Raw genomic sequence first — 24,787 nt, 5'->3', positions numbered from 1 at the left:
TCTACAATCTTTCTTTGCGTCTGTTGTGTGCTAATGTCTAAGCTTTTGGAGGCCACTTGTGTGTTCTGCTTGGCTTGTCGGCGGTCAACGTGGACTTGGCCCGGCTTTAAACCTGAGAGACGGAGGTTCCCCCCAGCCCTCGGCCCTCTAATTCCACATTTGAACTCTTGACGGTGACCCGGGTCACGCAGGCCTCCAGCTGTGAATGTGGTCAGCACACAGAAATGTTGCCAGCAGAGGTAAACATCTACATGGCTGCTCAGTGCTAACAGACAGATGTCATATTGGAATGAGCCGTATCACCTTTAGCCAACCCCGACCCCCTCCGAGCCCCCATCCCTCGTATGTACTCACAATGGGATGGCTTTGAAAGGCCATCTCTGAAGTTTGTCAACTTGATATGCTGACAGCCTCCCACACTTTGAACAGCGACGTCATCAGGGCAGAGCGGCCCGTAATCCCACCACTTTTGATGGAGGGAAGATGAAGGGAGTCGTTTAAGTGCTGCATATTTGCCCCCACCGATGGATGAAATGGGTTCGAGATTCGTGTAACATCACTCATAACGTCACTCACGCTCAGACTTTTTTTTAATCCTTTTTTTGAAGCTATTGTTTTTAACAACCCAGCAGCCCTGCGTGTGTATAAATACAGAGGCAGGCCGCTACCCGTAACCCCCTTCCAGCGGATTCAATAACGCCGGACCACCGGCGACACACAGAGTCAAAAATGGCGGCTGTTTACGCTGGTCCACGCGGCGCTCTGTAATCAGGCCGCTGCCGAGGGTTGCACTCGATGCCGTTCCCACCAGCTTCCACGTCCCTGAAAAAAAACAAAAAAAAAACCCAGCAGGAATTCACGTGTGAGCTGAGGTAAACCACCGCAGGAGCTCCCGTCCCCTCCGAGCACCGTCGAGACACCGACGCCGATGACGGATTGAGTGAAGACCCTCGAAACGTCGTCCAGGCCGGCGCGGTGTAACTGAAGACAGTTCGCCATGTTCGCCCAGCACTAATCTACTCCCTAGGCGTCCTGCGCCTTAATGCGTTGTCGTGGATGGGAAGAAGGAGCGTGTGGGGGCAGCGGGGGTGGGGGGTGGGGAGGTTATCTGGCTAATGTCAGGCCGTGCTCACTGTAGGGGTATTGTCATGCATGAGGCCAGACATGTTTACTGTGCGCTCGGTATTTTATGAGCTGCCCCCCCCCTCCCCCACCCCTCTCACCCACCACCACCACTACCGTCCCCCCTTAAAACCCACCACCCCTCCCCCGCCCGCCTCCTCGTCTTCGTCCTCCTCTGCGATGATGTAATGGAGGAGGCCGGTGAGAGCCTGAGAAATGGAATGATCTACTGCCGCTGACATGCTCACTCACTAATGTTGTCCTTCTCCCTCCTCCTGCGCTTCCACGCGCTTACGTCCACTCCGCCGCTGCCAAAAGTTTTTTTTTTTTGGATCATTAGTCTGTTTTTAGACATCATCTCTCTTTGCCTCAGAGACTCGCGCTGTCGTCCTGGTTTTATTTATAGCAGTCGCCGTCTTTGCCCCCTCGTCCTGCCATAAGTTAATGCGTTCAGCCAAATCCGTAAAGCAACAAGTGTTTCGTTTTGGGTTGTGTATATTTTTGTAGGGAAATATACAGATGTATTAAAAATGGCAAGATTACAAGAGTTTGGTTGTACAGTTGCATTAAGTCAAATCTTAAACACTAACATGAACCAGCAAATTTCAACATGATGTGTGGAACAGAATGGATGGAGGCCAAATGATTAATCTGATGTGGGTGGAGGGAGAGCTGTGCTACTTTGTTTCATGTTTTTATTTTATTTTTCTGTACAATTGTAATTATTGATATCATAAGGATTGTTATTCAGCTCCATTTTTTGAATATACATTTTGAATATTAGGTCATAGTTTATCTGTGACATTAAATTGCATTTTTGATGAGTCATCGACCAAATGCAATGAGTGAATTAAGTCTTAGATCCTGCAATCAGGAAACAGCAGTTTGTGTTTGCTTTCTAAGAGTCATGCACACACAAACACACACTCACGCACACACACACACACACACACACACACACACATACACACACACACACACACACACACACACACACACACACACACACACACACACACACACACACACACACACTCACGCACACATTTATCCTAATCATCTCCAAGCTACATGTGCCGCCTCTGCACCTTCGAACAGTTCAACCATCTGAGACAACAGTGTCTCCTCCGGGCAGCTATCCAAATATGCTCTCCTCTCTCCTCTCAAGTCCACTTTCTAATCAGCTCCCTCTGTTGACTCAGCTACACAGTAATCATGTCTCGTAGTCGTGCGTGGAGATACAAGCGGCAGCTTGTTAGCCGTTCTGTGTGAAGGCGGACAGATGGTGAAACTCTCCTGGTGCTCATTCACTGTGGTAGACACATGAAAGAACATCTTTCAATAAAATGTATTTATATGTAAATATATATATATGTGTGTGTGTGTGTGTGTGTGTGTGTGTGTGTGTGTGTACACACCCATCCTCCTCAGTCAGTATTGTTTACCTCATTGTCTGCGCTGTAAATGGGGTTACTTATTCCACTTGTGCACGCTGCGCTGTGCTGTGGTTGTCTGGATAAGAGCAGATCCACTCTGGCATGTTTGTTTTGGGGGGGATATGCTTTTCCAATCACTGCGACATCCCTCATCATTTTTTTGCCAGAACTTGATACTCCTCCGTCTCCATAGAAAGGAGTGAGCGCGTCGGAGTTTCGGGTTGCGTGGGCTGCCGACGGCCTCCGTTGACCCCCGGCCAGAGCTTTCGCTGTTGTGACCTGTCTAATTAGCCGAGCGGGGGAGTGGGGGGTGAGGTGAGGGTGAGCCCAGGCGAGGGAGCAGCCTTCAGGACTAGGTTCTCTTGACGGGGCTGTTCAGCTGTGTGGCAGCTCCGGGGCTCCTATTCCTGATGTGACCTGCTGCCTTGATTCCCGCCACCCTGGCCGGCTGGGGAAGAGGCTCTTCCTCCAGCTGGCAACAGGCCTGGTCGTGCTTCAAAACACACACTTGGGCGTCTCATTTATAACCAGCTAATAAGCGCTTTAATCAGAGCACTTGTCAGCCTGGGAGGGAGGCGAGGGTGGAGAAGTTGATCCAGAAGGATCAGATGACTTTGGGAAAAGCTCACCGAGCAGGAGGAGAAATAGAAAGGGAAAATAAAGAGGGAGGAGGAACAGCGAGTGGAAAGAAAGATGCATTTGCAGGTGAAAAAAATCGAGTTGCACCTTTACAGCAGATGGCGATCTGGCACTTAAGGCTTGTTTTTGTGATTTTGTGTGATGATAAAAGACAGTATGTTTTATTTTCAGTTGTCTGTCCTCTCTGATTTTCTTCTCTGATGGACAGTAAACTCCTCTGTTCTATTCTGAATAAGTGTGACTGCACAAAACGTGTGTGTGTGTGAGAGACATGAGAGAGAGAGAGAGAGCGAGCCGCAAATTGTGTGTTTTTCCCTCCCCGGGTGGAAATGCGTTATTTTCCCCTGTTATACATTCAGAATGCGCTCCTCAGGATGTTTTGATCAGCTTGTTCTGACGCAGCCGTCGTAGGATATACAGACCTGACAAGTGTTTGCTTTATTCATCTGTAATCGATACAAAAGAAAACAGTCTGCCGCTGACAACAATCTCCCGGCGACATGTGCATTCTATTACACGGGGGAAAAAAACCCTCGGCAGTACACGCGCGCACACGCGCGCACATCTACAAACGTACACTCGCATCAACAATGGCATGCAAATGAGCGCATTGATTTGTTAAGTGGCATTTTAACATGCTCACAGACAGCTCTCCATAAGTCCTTAAAAGGGTTCTTCAGAGCCAATGAGGGGAAAAGAGGAGAGAGAGAGCATTCAGTGTCACCTCGTTAAAAATGGAAGTAAAATCCAGCTCAATCCAGACCATAAAGCTGACCACAAACCGCAGCCAGGCTCGGCAAAGTGCGGAGCGCAACTCCTGCAGCCATCTACGACGCTCGCAGCCACTTTTACTTTTAGGTTTTACTGAAAAAAAAAAGATGAAGTCTGGAGTCGGGCTGGACGGAGATGGAATGAGATCACGTCGACTCCTGTGCAGAGTTTGAGGAACCCAAAAAATACAACGCGACAAAACTCCTGCTCCACCGACTGCTTGATCGCAGCCACTGGTTCTGATGTTTCGAAACTGAATCACGCGCCCTTCAGAATGCAGGGCGGCGATGAGCGTTATCTGCAGGAGGCCAACATGTGGAAGGACACGAGGTTGGGCCGTCACCGTTGCGTCTTTTGCTCCAAATTCCCTGTTTCAGTTAAAGACGTTCCAGACAAGACAAGAAAATGATAGCTAAGGGAGGCCCAACCTGGACATTAAGGTCCAGTGTTGTACCTCGTATTGGGGTCTTTAGTTTGAATTTTGGACAGTAGAGCAGCCTTATCAAAAAAGAGCTCTGAAAATGGCATGTTTAGCCCTCTGTTTACAGCCTGCTGTAAGAACTGAGGGCTGATTTCCACAGCTATCTAATTTCCTGAAAAGTGAAACATGCCACTAAAAGTAAAAAAAGCGAAAAGTGTAGAGGACCAACCTTTTTTAATTCTGGGAGGTTACGCAGAGATTATTGTTTGATTGGGGTTTGATTGAATTCATACTTGTGGCCTTACAGGAAAAACACTGTCAAGCTTATCGTTTAATTATGTTTCTCCCATTTGATTAAATGACAAATTATCACGATTGATCACAAGCGGCAAAGCTCAGATCGGCACATTTTAGCAAACCCCCCCCCAACAATGCAAACGTGAGATTCCGGCGCCTTCTACCCCCTATCAACATTTACATAAAGGCATGCTAAATTATTCATTAATTATCAGAGAGTCCCCCTGTGGACGGCGGATGACACGCAGGCCGGCTGCTAATTGGCACATCAATAATCCTGCCTGCCTCTGGTGAAGAGGCAGCAGATCCCAGTGCAGGAATCTTCTATCAGCCTCAACCTTCTGCCTCGCTGCTTCCACAGTGTGTCGCCGCATCAGGACACGTCGGCACACCTGCTCTGCCGTCAGCTGGCTTATCGGCCGGAGACACGCTGGACTCCTCTTGCTCAGGCTACTTAGAGTTGCACCCATCCTGATGTTGTATATATCCAGCTGGTGCCGATATGTGATGTCATCACATCAGTTGATCCTTGTCTGCTGCTGCAAGAAAAGAGAAAGCTTCTTGTTATCCATTCTTTCATCTCTTGAAAAAAACATTTGGAAATCTCTCTGCACGTCTGAAGGCCGTGTGAACACAACCCAAAGCTGCCGTCAGTCTGTGGATGTGAAATTTGAAAATTTCTCCTCAATTGCAAAAGTAACAGTGTGAGTGGAAATGGTTTCAGGTCACTGTCTGATCTACGATACAGCAATTATGGGAAGCATTCAAGGAAACAATGTGGTTCACTCAATTGATTTTCATTTTATTTATTCACAAAGTTATTTTTCCGGTGCTGTTAAGTACTAACACTAAGTTAAGAATCGTCAGGACAGTTTTTTGCGATACCACTATTTATTTTTTTCTAATATTATTAACTCCTGCTGCAGTTAGATTCCTACAAATGTGTTGTTGCTGAGCTTTCTGTGTGACACTGACAGACCACTCTCTCTCACACACACACACACACACACAGACACACACACACCCGCACTCGCACTTATTTAATCTCTTTTTCTCTGTGGTACATGCGATTGATTTCCATAGAGGCGGGCCTCCAGAGAGACGGAGCTGCAATAACACGGCTGCTCTTTGTTTCTCCTCGCTGATTGACAGTAGATTGCGGTGCACATTAAATGCCCATCAGGCCTTGCTTTACTTTTAGAAACGGGGGGAGCAGGGCCCGTCAAAGGTCAATCCTCACACATAATGAACTGATCTCTCTCTCTTTCTCTCTCTCTCTCCACTCTCCCCTCCCCTCCCCTCACACACACACACACACACACACACACACACACACACACACACATGCGGGCGCGCACCATTGAACCCCACACCGCTATTAAAAGGACTTCATAAAGAGGCTTTCCTTGGCCTGCAGTGTAACATTAATTTAAGGGATTGCCTTATGACACCGGCCTTTAAACACACTTAACAGTGTGAAAATGCTGATGACTGAGGGACACATAGACACCGAGTCTAGACTGTGCTGCACTCCAGGGGAGCTCTGTTTTATCTTAATAGTAAACGGTAGCTTAGCGGCGATTTTAATGTTACCCCGCAGTTCAGCCCTTCACATAAAAAGTCCAGCGAGTCACCGAGGACGAGGGGGGAAAAACAAAACAGACAGCTCTGTCTCCATCTGCTGATCTCGTCTACAGCTCTCAGAGCAGTGATTGCATCTAATGGGGCGTCGTCCAAAATATTAATGTGCGTAATAACCGTAAACTCTGATACTACTGCGGTTCATTCTGTTAGTTCGAGGAGGGAAAAACATATTGATGTAGTTGCTTGGTTAATGGTGAACTTGGGTGTTGCCCAGACTTCCTAGAAGTGATGACTGAAGAACAGACCTTCAGCACTAATACATAAATTGCATTTTTTCCAAAACTGCAATTCCTGCTGTTTTGGAATTTTTCAATTCTTGCATTTTAATTCTTGGTGATATAAAATGGAAAATGTGATTTTTACCATGAAAGAAAAATCCAGCAACTGTTTTTTTCTGACTGGAAGCGGATGTTTGTACATATACAGTATACGTGTTTAAATTCAGTATATGTACATAGAGCTGCAAATATTTAGTCCATCTGGAAAGAATAGTGTGGAAGATTTGGAGGCAACATATGAAAGTAATGGCCAACTGAGAAGTGCACAAAATAATGTGTGTACAAAAAAAAGTTCAATAAAGTTGAAATAAAACATATATATGCTAATACAAAATAAGGATGTGAGGTGTTTTTCCAGTACCACAGTGGTTCTATTGTCCTGCTTGAGCTGCAGGCTGAAATAATACCCAAGTAACCTTTACGCTGTGATTCCACTTTCTGTTTATTATGTTGTTAAGCTTCTAATTAGTTTGACTCACGGAATCAGAGCACCAGGAATTCTAATGTCGTAGTTAAAGCGTGATCAAGCCTCACCTCGTCGCGCCGTCTCCCTCCGCGCCCCGAGCCCTCCGCTGCTGATTTAAAGTTGTAATTAAGAGAGTGGCGAAGAATTAGATGCTGAATGAGCTGTCAGAAAGTCACATTTAAATGAGGGATGCGCTCGTCTCCGCCGTAAAAATTTAAATGATATAAATTGCCATTTAAGTGCAGCGCAGGCTAATGTTTTGTCACAAATTAATGTGACACCAGACAGCAATGACAATCAAGGGCTGCCTCATTCTAATTTGGTCGTGTTTAGAGGGCTTTTGTGAGCCGACAGCTTTACACAAATTAACACGATTGCCTGTTTTTTTATGGTCGAAACCATAAATGTTTTTTTTTCTCCCTCCTTTAGCCGGCTAATGAGCAAGGGGAAAAAGGGGGATTCATGCGTTGAAGCTGAAACGTCTGCTGGTGGAGCAACACGGTGCTCTTATCCGCCCACAACCAACAGAGAAAAGAACAAAGAGAGCGGCCCCAATGGCTCCCTAATGAACAACAAGACTCCTCTAATGTTTTGATGTTCCCGTATGATCAGAATATGGATTTACTGGCGTTTCTCTTTTTTTTCCTCATTAAAGAAATCATTGGCAGATTCTGCCACAGGAACAATTAGCAGCGTATCGGCCTTCCTCTGAGGAATTCTTCTTTGAGGGGAATTAGTGATAACTGCTGTTCGGTAATGGGCCGAGGATGTCTGAGGAGGGTTAGCATTTGGTCGGGGGTGTGCTCTTTAAAATGGCCTGCATCTGTTGACACTTACAATCCTCCATCTCTGCTCATCCCCCCCACCCCCCCTTCCAGGCTCTGGAGAGTGAGTTCGTCTCCTGCCAGCTGCACCAGTGGATCGATCTCATCTTTGGCTACAAGCAGCAGGGACCCGAAGCTGCCCGAGCCCTCAACGTTTTCTATTACCTGACCTACGAAGGGACGGTCAACCTGAGCTCCATCAACGACCCCATGCTCAGAGAGGTACAAACACATTTTTGTGGCGCTAGCTAAACAGGAAAAACTCTCAGCACTCTGACACGGATGCTTAATCTGACTGTCTTCTGAAAAAGGGTCCGTCTCTTTCCATCCGGCTGCATCTGGCCAATGCCTTTGGCGAGGTTCTTTTCTCTAGGAGGTTTTGGAATAACCACGCCCCAAACTCATTTGATTGGTCACTTCTAACGTCTGTGGACAAAACACAGCTCAAGATCCATTTATTCACTCTTGTTTTTAAATTTCAGTGTAGAAAATGTACATATATATATATATATGTCCTCATAGTGGCGTTTTCAATTCAACACACACAAAGCACTTTGAGCTGCATTTCATGTAATGAAAGGTGCGACACAAATAGTTGATTTTTATATATCCCTAGATTTCTTAGTCTACATATGTAGTCTTTTACATGTGTAATACAAACCTCCAAAAGTGAACTTTCAAAGTCTCCGCTTCCTTTCTGCTTGCAGTGTTGACAACTTGGCATGATGACAAAGTTGGCAAGGTGGCAGGTGTTCAATCATCAATCTAAAGTGATGTACTATAAATGACTGCTAGGCAATTTATTTTCCCTTGGTGACCAATGGTGGCGCATGTAGCGCACTCGATGGGAGATCAGCAAGATTGCGCATAAGAGACGTTGCAGGGACCAATCAAAAGAGTTCGGGGCATGGTTATTCCAAAAACCTCCAAAAGAAAACAAATCTTCCATGCCTATGATGCCATCAGCAGAAGCTGAAAAAAACGGCACGGTAGCGCTAAGCTAACAGTCCGCCGGCGGTGTAGTGCTGAGAGAAGCCTTTTCTTCAGAGCACTCCGCCAAGTGTTTCACTTTAGCGCCTCGCGGCGTCCTGGCTGCCTTTCGTTTATTATTCATAAGCCTGACTTTGAACCGCTGCACGCGGAGAAGCTTCTTCAGGACCGCTTGCGAGAAAGCAAACAAATGCAGCGAGGAAAAGAAAAGCTCGACTGGAGTGCTTACCGCTAAACACACTACTGGCAGCTTCACCTGCAGGCGGTGCTGCCACGCAGCGGCCCACAGATTGACTCGACTTTTTATTAAATGTGACTTAAAGGGATGGTTCACAAGATGTCACGTGGAGACAGTTAAGGGTTGTAGAGACCTTTTATATCCATGAAACTCAAAACAGTCACAGATTAGAATGTTTCACCACAGTCCTTTGACTTAGCATCAGAAAATTGATACAGTTTTAATTTTGGCTGGGCCAATATTTAGCAGAGCTGCGTTGCCAAAAGTGGCAAAATGCACTATTTGTCGTGTTTTCTGATTTGAGCCACCAGGCCTCATTTCAGGTCTCAGTTCATATATATTTTTAATTCTTGTTGTGTTTATGGTGGGCTTTGTCTCACTTCCTAATGTACACAAAAAAAAATTCAATCCTTTTTTAAAAAACAAAATACTATAAAAATACAATTCCTCTCAATTTCCTTTTTCCTAAATTGTTGCCTGAAACACAGTTGTGAAATGAAATATTAAAAGTAAAAATGATGGATAACACCGGCGACGCATGCAGTTTGCCATAAACCCAGGCTGCCTTGTAAAAAGCGGAGCTAAAAATGGAGAAGAGGGGCCGAGTGCACCCACTGGTGAGGAGCCTTTCGCCTCGGCTGCCCTTCATGCTCAGTGACTGGAGCATCACAGGCACCAGGGGTACATCGTTGATTTATCACCCCATTCACCCTAATTCCCATCCAGATGTGCTTTGGCCTTTAGCCACACACACACACACACACACACACACACACACACACACACACACACACACACGCACACACTCTCCCATGCAGATTCATTACCAGGGTGCAGCGGTCATTTCCACTCCCAGCCTATTACCCATTCTGCTGGTTAACACACGACCACAAGATTGGCTCCCCTGCTAGAGGCCCATTTCTGCCAAGCTGTGCGTGTGACTGACGGGCCGCTTGACAAATCCTCGCACATACAGGTAGCCATCCCAGCCGCCGCAAATAATGCCATTATGTTACGAATGTGATTGGCCACCTCCTTGCTTATGGCTACGGGGATGCAGGCTTTGGATGTGCAGACTTAGGAAAATACCATCTTACATTTTTCTGCATTATTATATAATCATTCCATTAATTACGTGAGTATTACAGTAAATTATTTTTAAAGACCAGTATTAATAGAGCAGACCAGTATTTTTAGAGTCACTGTGCACTCTGTTAGATTGTTGGATAGATATTTATTGATATACTGTAAAATACAAATAAGAATGTACATGTTTCACTTTCTATTTTTTTTACCAATTTGACCGAAGCGTTACTCAATATTTTTAATTTCATTACAAAAAAATAATTAATCTTTTAACTCTGGCAGTGAACCCAACCTGGTTCAGGTCTATTTTAAAATGAAAACTCAGACTATTTGATCTTTAAAACTCAAACAAGGCCACCCGAAGTCTGAGCGGTGTATGGCAGATTCACACCACACCGCACCACACCACACCACACCGCACCGCACCACACCACACCACACCACACCGCTCCCTGCCTGTCGAGACGCAGCGAGTGCGGCCCGCCTGGAGCACAACCCTCCGCCTGAGCGCTTTAATTAGTTAAATAAACCAGAGTGGCGGCTGGCCGGCCGTACGTGTGAGCGAAGCCACGGCTCCCCCTTCGGACGTGTTTGTGCGTGCGGAAGGAAGCTGGTCTGAGCCAGAAGCTCCAGGCCTGGGCCTCGTCATGGGCCGGTGCTGGGGGGCACAGGGGGGTTCATCAGGAGGAGCTTTGAGACCGAGACCCCCCTTCATTCCTCCACACCTCCCTCCTTCCCTGAAGCCCTGAAGCTGCCGCCCTGAAGCCGGGCCGGGCCGCTTCAGGACGGGCCTCGGGGCTGTTCATCGTCAGGAGCGCGTGCACGTTCCCACACAGACGCGCACGTGTGTTTACATGTGGGTCAGGAGAGGCAGCAGGTCGGACTGGAGGCCTGTGTGTGTGTGTGTGTGTGTGTGTGTGTGTGTGTGTGTGTGTGTTTGTGTGTGTGTGTTGCCAGCCCCTCCACCCTCCACCCTTCCTTCCGCCCTCCCGACCCCTCTGACACACACAACGCTGCTGAGATCTCGCTGTGTTTGTTTGTATGTTACACAAGTGCGTTGTGTACAAGGATCCGCAGGCCCCGCACACGTCTTTCTGTATATTTACGCCTGCTCATCAGCATAAATGCGTGCGCTTGTGTGTGTGTGTGTGTGTGTGTTTATGTGTGCTTTCTCTGTGCTGGCAGAGAGAGTTTGGAATATCTCAGCAGAGATTAGGCCATGACGTGTGTGTGTGTGTGTCTGTGTCTGTGTGTGTTTTTAAGCCATGATTACTTCCTGTCCTGCCTCATGCCCTTCTCTAAGAGATGTGTGTGTGTGTGTGTGTGTGTGTGTGTGTGTGTGTGTGTGTGTGGGCAACAGCACGCATGCACATCTGCGTTCCCTCTCGTCGTTGCACAGGGCTTCCCCTCTTTTCACATATCACTGTGGAAAATCCCACCGCCTCTCGCAGCAGGGTGGTGTTGCAGGGTGGTGGTGCAGGGTGGCGCTGGGTTTGCACCGTTCATGGGAAATCAGAGAAAGCCGAGCGACAGTCACTCGGCAGACTTCAAGGCCCACGGGTTTATTTTTTCTTTTGATTTTTACCACAAAGTTCCTGGTTCAGTGAGTGGCAGTTTACAGCAAAAGCTGAAGGACGTCCCGTCAGTGCCGCGTCACGGCCGCTGGCTTGTTCCTTGGATCTGATTCACGCAGGCGTGCGTTTGGTCCCGCTTTGCATAAACGCATCATGTTTTACATGGGTATCCATCCTGTCAGGCCGCCGCCGAGTAAATCAAAGCGCGCGTGGCGACATCTGAGCCGAGGGCATCGCGGCCATTTAAATGTATAGAATATGGAAAAAACCCTCATCAGACACGGGCCAGCGGGCCCAGAAGAGATTGGCCTTCCGCAGGAGGGGGGGCGCCCCCATATAATCACCTGAGCATCGCATTGGCATATAGGCACAGGGCGCGCTGACCTAGACTCGGCCACTTTCCAACATTACAGCGCCTCGTAAATGTCAGCGGCCGAGCTTAATGAAGACGGGTTGAGCGGCTTTGAGGAGCATCTTCCTCACATTAGTTTGAGCTGGATGGCCAGAGGAGGACGGAGGACGCACGCTGACCTTGACTGAAGCAACGGTGTCTTCCCACCAGCGATCTGTGGGCGAGGTGGCTTCTGGCTCTGCGGTCGGCAACGAGGTTACAGACGGAGCTGCCTTGGTCTTTTGGTCAGAGTGTTGAACACTGCTCCTTTTTTTAAGATTCCAGACTGTGCAGAAGAACAGCTGTAAGTCCAGCCTTGGCCGCATTTGCTCGACTCTTCAGACAGAGGGTGATAGAACACAGCTTTTAGGTAATCAGCTGTTTGTGAAGTCATAAAGGGCACCGCTGCCTCTCCCAGGTTTCATCTGCTCCCTGCTTTTATCCTCCTACCCTTGGAGACCCTCAATAGATGAACAAAATAATGCCTTTTTTTTCATAGTGCTGTAAACACAGGGCTGAAAATTCTATAATTTCTACAATGGCACGAGAATTTCCTTCGGGATTAATTAAAGTTTATCTAATCTAATGTAATCTAATCTAAGATTTAAATATTTTATTATGAGAAGCAAGATTGATAAATAGATACCAGTAAATGAATATAATAATAAATTATATATAATGAATATAATAAAGAAAAGTCCAGAAGAGTCCAGGTAATTTTTTTTTTTTGTTATTATTTTGGTTCAGGACTAACGGCTGGCCACCAGCTTTTCTTAGAGTTGTTCATCTCTGCCACATGTGCAAGTTCTAGTCCTGATTCTCATAAAAAATAAATTCTAAATCTATATGTTAGAATAGGTGCATTATCAATAAATTATGTATAAGCTTCTTATTTTTGCCCAGTGTTTTACAAGTTAGTAAAACATAGAGGCTCAGGGAGTGATGATGAGAAGAAAAGATAAGAAAAAAAGAAAATAATTTCAGGCTGTAGAGTGACACTGACCCCGTGTCCTCTCGCCTCCTCTCGCACATGAAACGTCTCGTACGCAGAAATTTTCTCGGCGCTTGCCTCTTGGCAGGGGAAAGCCGACGAAATGTCGCCGTTCCAAGGTGGAGAAGGCCGCTTCCCGCCGCCGCCAGCGGTCTCTGGTTAGTTTCAGACGGTGAAGAAGACTAACCTCCCGATCTCTTTCTCATGGAAACACCACATGCAGGCCTCAACCATGAGCTCATTCTCACAAGCCCGGCCAAGACAGACTCAAGTGTCTCGGCTGTTTCTCTCTCTCTCTCTCTCTCTCTCTCACACACACACACACACACACACACACACACACACACACACACACACACACACACTGTCCAACACTTCGCCACTCAGTCGGTGTGTGTTGACCAGTTACTCTCTGCTCGTCCCTGTGTTTCAGTCCATCTGTCTGCTGTTGTAACAGCCTCTCCTCCTCGCTGCAGTTTCTGCTCAGTGTCTCTTTTCAAATTCCGCACCCGTGCTTTTCTTTCACTCTTTTATCTACTGCGCTTCAACTCTTTCACGCTTTTTATTCGCCGGCATATGTTTGCGTTTTGCACCGTTGAGCTTGTGAGAGTCATTTGCGGGGGGGGGGTTTGATCTTAGTTGCCATCTTAGGCGACGATGGAACGATAAGGCGGCGCGTCCCACTGTGTGTGTGTGTGTGTGTGTGTGTGTGTGTGTGTGTGTGTGTGTGTGTGTGTGTGTGTGTGTGTGTGTGTGTGTGTGTGTGTGTGTGTGGGCGCCGCTGTGGGCGTGTTCCATCTCGCACTGGCCGGCCTGCCTGACACTGAGCTGTGTGATGATGTCCAGAGGCCGCTTGGCCGGCGTCCGCACTGACATTTATGGTCTATACCTCTTCATTAACACCACCTAACCAGCCTGCAAGCCCGCCTGCCACTGCCCTCCTCTGGGTGTGCGCTCGTGTGGTTATGGAGGATAAATTGGGGTGTGTGTGTGTGTGTGTGTGTGTGTGTGTGTGTGTGTGTGTGTGTGTGTGCTTGAAAGTAGGAGAAAAGGACGAGGAAAACGTCTGTGTGCTGTATCATAACATTTATCACTATATTATCGTGATTTATGCATTCATCCCACAGTAGATTATGGCAGAATACGGTTTTGGGGATCAGCGACCAGGGGATTCATTTATTCTTTATTTTTTAGCATTGCCTTTTTTAAATTTATATTAATGTTTCTTGCCTCTTTTATGATTAAACGTACTTTAAATATTCAAAATAATTTCTGTGAAGCACTGGGAGTTACTTTGCATACATTGCCTTACAAATGAACTTCTTTCCGTGTCTGAATCCCAGTTTTGTTGCGTTGTTGTTACATCCTGTCCCATATTTTTTCCCCCTCTGCTCAACTTGGCAGGCTGTGGAGTCTCAAATCAGGAGTTTCGGACAGACCCCCTGCCAGCTGCTCATTGAGCCACACCCACCCCGAAGCTCGGCCATGCAAGTGGTGAGTGACACACACACACACACACACACACGCAAGGTAATCTTTGTGCCTTTTGATATGATAATATAGCAGCTTATGAACCCACTGAGCTGCATTATCAGATGTTTGACCGTCTGTTTAACACTGTCTGTGACTTCTAGTGCTTTACTGTGTGCCTTTACTTTACACACACACACACAGACACACACACACACACACACACACTGTTCCCACCAGCTGTGGGAAAATACAGTCCCGGGTTTGAAAGCATCTCCTCTCTCATCATTAGGGAGGTGTGTGTGAGAGGGGAATGGGGGTCACAAGCATTTCTGTGTCTGCGCGACTCACGTGCGTCTCGTCTCGTCTAGTCGGGGAGGGAGGGAGAGAGGGAGAGGCAGAGGAAAGGCTCAGCTCTGTGCCAGAGTCCTGGGCCCAAGCCAGATCCTCTACCTGAGCCGAGCAGAGCCCAGAGCCCAGAGCTCGGCTGGAGTGACAGCTTTTTAAGGGCCGAGGAGGGGCTGGCTGTGATGGGCCGAGGCCCCTGGAGTCCCTATTAGTGTGGTGTCCCTGTGGCGCTGACAGCTGGCTGTGAACCACCACCACCACCACCACCCAGCACACACTGACACCCACCCAGCCAGCCAGCCAGCCAGCCAGGGAGCCAGCCAGGGTGCCCCCTCCAATCCGTCTTGCTGAGGACCACATTCCAATGGAATTTTTATTTTTCACTCTGCAGACAGTGTTCATACATGATATTAAAATGGCATCAGTCAGACACGGTTCCAGACCCCCGTACCTCCTCACAGAGCCCCTCTCCACTGCTCTCTTCCTGCTGCCTTCACGCGCTCTCGCTCTCTGCTGTTGTCAAAGCACCCCCCCCCCCCCCCCCCACTCCCATACCGGCGGTAATGATAATGTCAGCGCGTCTGCTTAGCTGTCAGACACACAGGATCTACTCAGGTTTATTCCTGATGTTTACACTGATGTTGCTCCTTTTTACACGCAAAGGAGGGAAGTGGCTCCGCTTTAGCGCTGCCTCATACACACACGCCGGCGTGAGCTCCTGCCGTCTGACGGCTTGAAAGCTCAGTGCCAGTCGCTTCTGTGTGAGTGGAGGCCAGAGCCTCCTGATGACTTCTTTATGTATGAATGCCTGTTTTGAACCTTGGTTCCTCTTAGAAATAGATTCAAAATAGGTGCTTTTAGTCTGTCTCTTGTAAAAATTAAAAGACCAATAAATCATGAAGATAAAGGTCACAGAATAATTACATGCTAAATTACTTGATCGCTTGACTGAATTTGATGACGTGCAAAATGTAACCTGCAAATGATTTTTTCCACTGTTTTAAAAACCGTGTATGTTTATATCCTGCCGAGAAAAATCCATCCTTTGCTTCTTTCACTTCTTGCACAAAGTGTGTTAAAACAAACAGTTGTGGACATCAGTCCTTTGTGATGCCCTAATGGACACTGATATTCACTCATGGACTCTCCTTCCAAAACATGTAGAACAAAATATCAGTTTTTGCTTGAAGCTAAAACAGATTATTGCAGGTTTTAAACACAGGGCTAAGTATTGTGTTCTGTTTCTTTAAAAAATAAAATATGATCTATGATCAAAAAAAATATATAAAATATAGGACCTTTAATACATATTATAGACTAATAATAGACATCATTTTGAAGGCCTAGTTTCAAATTATAATAAAATGTATTTAGATTTTGTTTTAAAAGTTGTAGTTACCGTGTTAAGATAAACCGCTTCCTTCTTCCCCATTAACAGATTAACGGTCCACCAAATTTCCAGTTTAAAACAGTCGAACTCCAGACGTCTCTTCCTTCCCACTTCCTTTATCCGAGTCTGTCCTCTGCACTCTCAGAGCAGAGCTGGTCGTGATGTCACCGACTCGTCACTGCCAGCACGCACTCCCAACCAGAGACAGAAAACAAAACAAGGCCCAGGCTGGAATCGCACCTTGTGGCCGCCAAAAAACACTGACGCTGCTCTTCCTCGTCGAGATTCTTTCCATTTCCCTCCGCTGTCGCGTCTTTGTTTCAACCGCTTTCTTTTCAATAACCTGCTGCTGAACTCTTGATCCTCCTACGTCCGTCTCAAACCCTTAAACTTCCTCTCTGCGCTCTGTCTTCTCTCCTTTCTCCTTCTGCTCTGCCATTAATAACACCACCGGCCTCCTCACCCTGCTGCTCCTCCTGCTGCTCCTCCTGCTGCTGCTCCTGTTCCTTCTACTGCTGCTGCTACTTCTCCTCCTACTGCTGCTCCTCCTGTTGATCATCCTGCTGCTGCTGCTGCTCCTGCTCCTTCTACTGCTGCTCCTCCTTCTACTGCTGTTCCTCCTGCTGCTCCTCCTGCTGATCATCCTGCTGTTGCTGCTTCTCCTCCTCCTCCTCCTGCTGCTGCTGCTGCTGCTGCTGCTCCTCCTCGGGTCTTCCCTCCGCTGCTCCGCCGCTGCCTTGTTCCGGGGGGGTCCTGAACAGTATCTTCTCCTGCAGACGCCCCTGATGTTCACCGAGCAGATGCAGCAGGACGTCATCATGGTGCTGAAGTTTCCCTCCAACTCACCCGTCACTCACGTGGCGGCCTACACCCAGCCGGGCCTGACGTCACCCGCCATCATCACCGTCACGGCCAACCGCCTGTTTGCAGTCAACAAGTGGCACGGCCTGTCAGGTGCGTCCACGATTTTTTTTTTTTTTTTAACATCTTCTTGTTCTTTCAACACAAAAAAGCAGCTTTGCCTGCGACTCTGCAGATATAAAAAAAAAAGTCGAGGTAGGTTAAAAATATCCACCGTGGGACCGGTGTCATATTCCATCCCCCTCCCTGTGGCGTGAGCCGACACTCGGAGCCGTCTGCTCTCGTCGGGATGGACGTTGATTTGGGAGACGGGCGACGGTGTCTGCCGAGCAGCGGGCCGATCAGATGTGACACGTGCAGCGGCCGGCGTTAGGTCTCACGTCCACCCCCATACATCAGCCGCTCACTCCGCGGGACCTTATTTACTCACTGTCCGTCCCCGCCGCCCCTCCAGGAAACATTAAATTTGATATCTCTGATCTCGGGCCGCTTGAAGAGCTCGTTGGCGGAGCGGCAGAGAGGCAGAGCAGCTGATTAAGCTAATTGGTTTCGGCGAGCCGCGGGGACGCTTGATTGGATACTCGTGTGACGGTTTGAGATGGGGGTGCGTGTGCGTGTGCGTGTGCGTGTGCGTGTGCGTGTGCGCGAAGGGATTCAGGTCACTGAGGGAAAATGGTCAAAATAAGAAGAAATGATAATACGAAAAACTAAAGGTACATCAGTTCAACTGAATTAACTTAAAAGTTCTAAAACATGTTTTTTGAATAAATATCTCTACACACCCACAATTTAAAATAAAAAGGGCCATTTTTCATCTTTAGTTTTTATTAAAATCTATTCAATTTAATGAATTAAAAAAAATTCTATACACAGCAAAAATATGAATCCCTGATCTTTATAATTAGTAGTTGTCTTATTCAAAACAAGCACTATATACTGGAGCTGGGTAACAATATACAGCAGGTAGTGGTATGATATTTCTGTGTCATTTCACTCTTCTTCCTAAACTCTGACTCCTCCATGTCCCCGTTTCAAATGATTGAACCAATATTTGACAGCAGATCAAAAGTCATGTGTGAACATCAAGCTGCGACCATCCTGTCCGACCTGCAGGTGTCGTGACATAATTGCTCTCTAGTTTTTCGGGACGACTCCCGGGAGGAGGGCCGGTGTGACTTTCACGGACGTAATTTTGCCGCCGCTACAGTGAGCCGAAAGCCGGCGTCTCCTCCGCAAGGCCGCGCCATTACAATATTAATCCAATCTGTCTTCTTCTCCTCTGTCAGGTCATCAGAGCTCAGCGGTGCAGGACCAGCAGTACCAACTTCCTGTGGAAATCGACCCTCTGATAGGTACGCTGACACTCCTCACCGGGAAACGAGCTCGGCGTGCTGTAGATGCGCTCTTGTGCGTCGCGCGTGCATGAAATCATCATTCATTTTCCATCTGTGAGGATGCGTGTGTGAATCCTGGTGACTCACGGCCTCACTCGGTCGCTCTCCGGCTCGATGGCGGTTGTGTCTCAGCCTCGGTTCACTCCTGGTGATATAGGCCCTGCGCTCACACCAAACCATTTGCATGCAAATTGGAATGCAATGAGCTGTGGCCCGGCCCGGCATTTCATCATCAACCTTCCCCCTCCCCCCGTCCTCCTCCTCCCTCCCCCTCACCCCTCCCCCACTGCATCCTCTTTGCTTTAATTTGAGCGGAGGGAAAGGACGCGTGTCAGTGGGAATGAATATGAATGCGGTAATAATGTGTGATTGAGAACGCGCCGCCGACGGCTGTCAGGACAATATGGGCGCCTCTCATCCTTCACAACTTGTTGATGAGCGGGAGAGGAGCAGCCGCGGCCACCGTGATGTATGGGGGACGCGGCCAGGAGGAGAGCCAGCCAGCCGCCTCGCTGTCGCCGCCTCCCTGCAGCCTCGCACTGTCTCACGCACGCCGTCTGCGGCTGCTCCTCTCCCAGACCGCCGAGGTCACTCTGTGTCTTCCTACCACGCCATGTCTGCTGCACATTTCTTTATATACACTTGTGTGTGTGTGTGTGTGTGTGTGTGTGTGTGTGTGTGTGTGTGTGTGTGTGTGTGTGTGTGTGTGTGTGTGGGAATGTATATATTTATATATGTATATATATACATATACATATATATATATATATATATATATATACGTGTGTATATATATATATATATATATATGTATATACATATACATATATATATATCTATATACACACATACATATATGTATATATGTGTGTGTGTTTATATATATATATATATATATACATATATATATAAACACACACATATATGTATGTATGTATGTATATATATATGTATATATGTGTGTTTATATATGTATACACATATGCATATATATACACATACATACATATACATGTATATATGTGTGTTTATATATGTATACACATATGCATATATATACACATACATACATATATATGTATTTATAATTTATTTATTTATATACATGTTTATTATCAGTCTCTCATCTGAAAGCAACCAGGGCTCTGTCCTGTATTTTTGCCTTTATCTTCAGTTTGTCTCAGCATCACTCTTTACACAAACACTGCCAGTCACCCAGAGCTTCACAGTGGGAGCGAGTTGTCCGTCACCGAAAAGCAAACTTTGCAGGCGCCAAAAAAAATCTCATCCTTTGAAAAATAATCCACACTTTTTTTGTTTTGTTGTTTTTTTGTTTTTTTTGCTTTATCGTTAGTTTGTTACCCCCCCGACACACACACACACACACACACACACACACACACACACACACACCCCGTTCCGCGGTCTCACGTTTTGTCATCCCAAAGCATAAATAATGCACCAAAGGATACACTCTCCCACTCGCCTGTGTGTGTGTGTATGTGCGTGCATTTCAGGGGAGGCGGAGAGGATTTTTCTGTGCTTGTCAGTAATATATTTGCACTGTTTGCATTCCGGGAGGCGTCTGCTGCTTAAACACAGTAAATTGAGGATGAGCGTCGAGCCAACTACGGCTTTGGGAAATGTTAAAAATGGGTTGAAATATTAGCCGCAGTCAGGTAGGCTGGACTTTCTCACATGGCGTGTTAGACAAGGCCGCCCTCGACACCTGTTTTTCAAGTGTGTTAACCCGGCAAGATGAAAAAAAAAAAATCTGAATAGTTCACGCGGGGACGTATCTCTTCCGAAGAGAGAGAGGGAAAAAAAATCCCACTTAACGGAAAGGAGAATGTCGATAAATTTGCTTTGCCTGCGACCGCTGCTCGCGCCGGCCGGGCCGTGTGTGTTCCAAGCGGAGCGGCGTGCATACTTTGTCAGGGCTGCGCGCCCTCCATCATTACTCAGGCTCGGAGGCCTCTTACACTCTCACGGAAAATGTGAAATCCCGTAAACTTAACCTCCGGGATGTTTTATGTATTCTCTCACAAATCTTCCCGATCGAACCTGAAGTGGAGGCGCATCGGGGTGCCTGTTCTTTGAAGACTCGGCCGGCGCACTGATTTTTTATTATCCCTGCTTTGGATCTGAAGAAAAATGCTCTCCGTTTTTTCTCTCTCCTCTCCAGCCTCCAGCGTGGGCAGCCACCGCCGTCAGATCCCAGACCTGCTGGATCAAAGCATCCAGATCAGCTCGCAGTGCTTCGTCATCACGGCCGACAATCGATTCATCCTCCTGTGCGGCTTTTGGGACAAGAGCTTCCGGGTTTACTCCACCGACTCGGGTACGATCGCAACCCAGACTTCTGATGTATAAGAAAGCATTCATTAAAGCTGTTGAGTTGGAACTTTTCAAAACATTTATTTTTGAAAAATACACCGCGGTGCGTTTTCCTTACCCCTGTCCATTAGCAATAAATTGAATTTATTGCAAATTTAACTTGTCATAATAAGGAAGTCGCTCTCCCGCTGTATATCACCGTGTAATTACGGTGAACTTTTTATGATTTTATTTTTTTTCCAGGTCGTGACACGCCAAACATTTTATGCCACTTAACTCCAACAGCAGATCTCCGCTTTGATGTTTTTTACGACTCTCAACAACAAACAGAAAACTCAATGCAATTGCTGAAGTCACGTCATTGAGATTTGGTCCGCCGGCTCGGAGCGACATATGGCCGGCAAATGCGCAACTGTTCCTGGTTGCAGCGATCAGATTTTATACATAATGGTTGTGTACATTTGTACACAGCTCACTGTTCAGTCTGCGGGTTGGAACGTGATTGGATTCCTCACAGCGAGGCCTCGCGTGACACACGACAATTCAATCATAGAACCCAAACATATAATAATGAAGCCCTTGTAATGTTGACACGCTAATAAAAGCGTTCCGCATTTTCTCGGCCGAGCCCAAAACCGACTCCGCGCTGAACTGGAGACGTCTCGCAGGAAAATATTCGGATTGCCATTAAATGTGTTAAATGCATTCATGCTGTTTAAGAGCAGCAGGATTGGAAGCGTCTGTCTGGCCCCATGGCCTCTCCTCTAGCGCCACCCTCTGGGCACATATTTTCATTTCGAGCCACACTGCCAGTGTAGCTCTGAAGGTCAAGAAGCGTTTCTTCGTCGAGCATTATTGTATTGTGTAGTTGTGTTGTTCACTGCAGGCAGCAGCCTCGTGACCTCCAGCATCAACACCTCCCTCTGAGCTGTCTGTTATTGTGACCTACACATGTTTTATTCACCTCCGCTGTCCAACAGCTGTGCAAGCAGAATGGTTTTACTGTTTTAATTTTGCATTTTTACTCATGAATGAGTTTGAACTGTTCACCTGAGACTCGTGTCTCAATTATTTAGTTAAAATGCAAATTATTTATTTATTCTTAAGTTTTTGGGAAATATATGTAAATAATATATTTTTATTTTCTTATTTTATTTTCATATATAAAATAAAAAAGTCTATCTTTAGATTCACTGCAACCTTTTTACAGTTGTGTTGAATATGTTCAACACAATGTTCATCACTTTTACTGCTTCACACATCTATTTTGGTATTATTTCAATAATTATTTTAGTTACTTGCCATTAAAAATCAAAATATTATTTTGCATTTAGCATGAGAGTTGATTGAGTTCTTTTTTCAATGTCCAATTGTTTTTTTTTTCTTTTCCATTCTGAATTTACCATTTTTACAACCTAGAAAATCTAATTAAAATTGTAATTTAGATGATTACATTTTAAGGCCTTTTGAATAATTCAAGAAAAACTGACACCCCAAAACCCTCCTAAAAATAAATAAATAAATAATCAGAATTACTCATGAAAATAATCCAGGGGAGGCCTGTTGCGTTTCAGCATCTCCTTGGAAACGCACACGCACACGCACACACACACACACACACACACACACACACACACACACACACACACACACACACACACACTCGCCACGGGGTCAGGGGTCCTAAATGAAAGTGTCTCCAGCTCCATTGCTGCTCTCAGCTCCTCTGCTCTCCCCTGCCGCCTCATTCAGAGTCCTGCGCTTGTCGACACGACGGTCCAGACTCAATTTCTGCAGTCGCGGGACCTCTGTGTCTGCAGAGGCGGCGGGAGGAGGGAGGGACTGAGATGGCTTCATTGTGCGTCTGCCATCAGGGCCGCGCGAGTGGAACGTGAACACACTTTAATCGCATATGCTCAACAGCTGCCACCGAGGTCCCTGAAGCCCCCAGGTCCAAGAACTGGGGGTCTCCGGGTGGATGGGGGGGGACGGTTATCAATTACAAGGCCTGATTGGTACATGTGCAACAAACACACAGCTTCGTACGGCTGCGTGCACTCGCATCCTATTTGATTTACCCGTCTGTGTGCATGCGTGTGTGTGAGTGTGAGCGAGCGCCCGGTGGAGTGTGTGTGTGTTCTGCACGACTCGCATGGTAGCCATCACCGCTGCAGCCATCACAAGTTGCTCACAGTGTTTATAAAGACGTCAAACATTTCACATCTCCGATGTCTCTGTTTCTCTTTTGGAAGTCCAAGTCGGCGACCCGCCCCGTTTAATAACAAGCCTCGTCTTTTCCGGGCGGCCTACAGCTCAATTAGCCCAGCGACGGCCGTTTAGACCATCCAGCGAAACGTCACGTGTTGCCAACAGCGATCCGCTGCTTGACTGTCAGAGGTCACGCAAAGAGGAGCGTAATGAGTGTATTGAACGGCCAGACGGTGGAGCTGTGGTCTGGAAATCTGACAGCAATTAGACGGAGTACACACACACACACACACGCGCGCACATGCACGCCCGCACAGCTGAAGCACATATTTATTATTGCTCGGAATCAGTGGCACTGATCATGTGTGGAATTAGCAGCCAAGCAGACAGAGGATCAACAAACAAAAGAAAACGTCTTAGCTCCCATTGGATTCAAACTCTTGAAACGCTGTTAGGATCAAACTTCATGCAGTTACAGACCAATTTAGCTCAAATGTGATATTTAAAAAAAAAAAAATGAGACACACATGGCATTTCTTTTTTTAATGTAGATTTTCTTGTTGCTAACAAGTGTGTTTACGTGTCTGTGTGTGTGAACGTCTGTCGCGCTCCTGCAGGCAAGCTGACCCAGATCGTGTTCGGCCACCGCGACGTGGTGACTTGTCTGGCTCGCTCCGAGTCCTACATCGGCGGCGACTGCTACGTCCTGTCGGGCTCCCGGGACGCCACCCTGCTGCTGTGGTACTGGAACGGCAAGCACAACAGCATCGGAGAGAGTCCGGCCAGTGAGTAGGCCGACACACACACACACACACACACACACACACACACACATACACACACACACACACTCCGCAGACAGTGGTGACTGGTGATTTACAGCCTCACTCCGTGAAGTAACAACTCGCTGTGTCTGACCTGGACGCACCGGGCCTCCTGCGTACAGATTGGGTTTCGCAGCGCCGCCGCACCGGCAGCACACTTTGATAATGTCTTTGAGATTCCGTTTGTGTGTGTGAGTGAGAGAGAGGGAATGTGTCTTTAATGCAAGAGAAAGTCAGGGCCGCCCGGAGACGTTAACTGTGATGTTGGGGGTCGTCGGCCGGCACATGAAAGTTCACCTCCATCCGCAGGGTCGCGGGGTCACGCCGCTCGATAAAAGTGAAAAATGTCACTGGGCCTCCCCGGCGTTAGCATAACATATGGTATTAGCCATGATCAAAGCACGGCGCGCACATGCACGCACACAGACGCACACACACACACACGCACGCAGACGCAGACGCACACACACACACACGCACGCAGACGCAGACGCACACACACACACACACACACACACACTGTGCTACCCGTAGCTGTCTCTGTGCTAATTTGGTCAGCTTACTCTGGACTACATGCTGTTAAGTGATCCATTACAAATAGGATGAAATTTATGACAAATTGTGATTTGCTTAATAAGCGGTCGCGGCACAGATGGTTTGTTTTTCACTGACCTCAGTCACTCGGATTTGAACTTTTCGTATAAAGAATTTTTTAAAAATATATATATATACTGTATGTATATATATATATATATATATATATATATATATATATATATATATATAT

At 47.0% G+C, this 24,787-nt stretch overlaps 1 protein-coding gene across 6 annotated transcripts in view; it reads left to right on the top strand.

Annotated features, from left to right (window-relative positions):
- The window catches only part of lrba (LPS-responsive vesicle trafficking, beach and anchor containing), a 170,236-nt gene that overhangs the window by 135,089 nt on the left and 10,360 nt on the right, over nucleotides 1-24,787 (top strand). For 4 of the 6 annotated variants that reach the window (XM_076033123.1, XM_076033097.1, XM_076033106.1 and 1 more), the window contains exons 47-52: nucleotides 7,953-8,120; nucleotides 14,573-14,662; nucleotides 17,138-17,330; nucleotides 18,524-18,589; nucleotides 20,817-20,972; nucleotides 23,794-23,961. In XM_076033123.1, the coding sequence (XP_075889238.1) occupies nucleotides 7,953-8,120; nucleotides 14,573-14,662; nucleotides 17,138-17,330; nucleotides 18,524-18,589; nucleotides 20,817-20,972; nucleotides 23,794-23,961 (841 nt within the window). The remainder of the gene's footprint in view (nucleotides 1-7,952; nucleotides 8,121-14,572; nucleotides 14,663-17,137; nucleotides 17,331-18,523; nucleotides 18,590-20,816; nucleotides 20,973-23,793; nucleotides 23,962-24,787) is intronic. The other 2 variants (XM_076033131.1, XM_076033115.1) reach the window with 1 other exon arrangement.

The sequence above is a fragment of the Nelusetta ayraudi genome, unplaced genomic scaffold (assembly GCF_046127955.1).
Source record: "Nelusetta ayraudi isolate G7.1 ecotype Tasmania unplaced genomic scaffold, CSIRO-AGI_Nayr_v1 ptg000004l, whole genome shotgun sequence".
Lineage (NCBI taxonomy): Eukaryota > Metazoa > Chordata > Actinopteri > Tetraodontiformes > Monacanthidae > Nelusetta > Nelusetta ayraudi.
The sequence above is the reverse complement of the archived record's forward strand: the minus strand, read 5'-3'. Positions and strand labels throughout refer to the sequence as shown.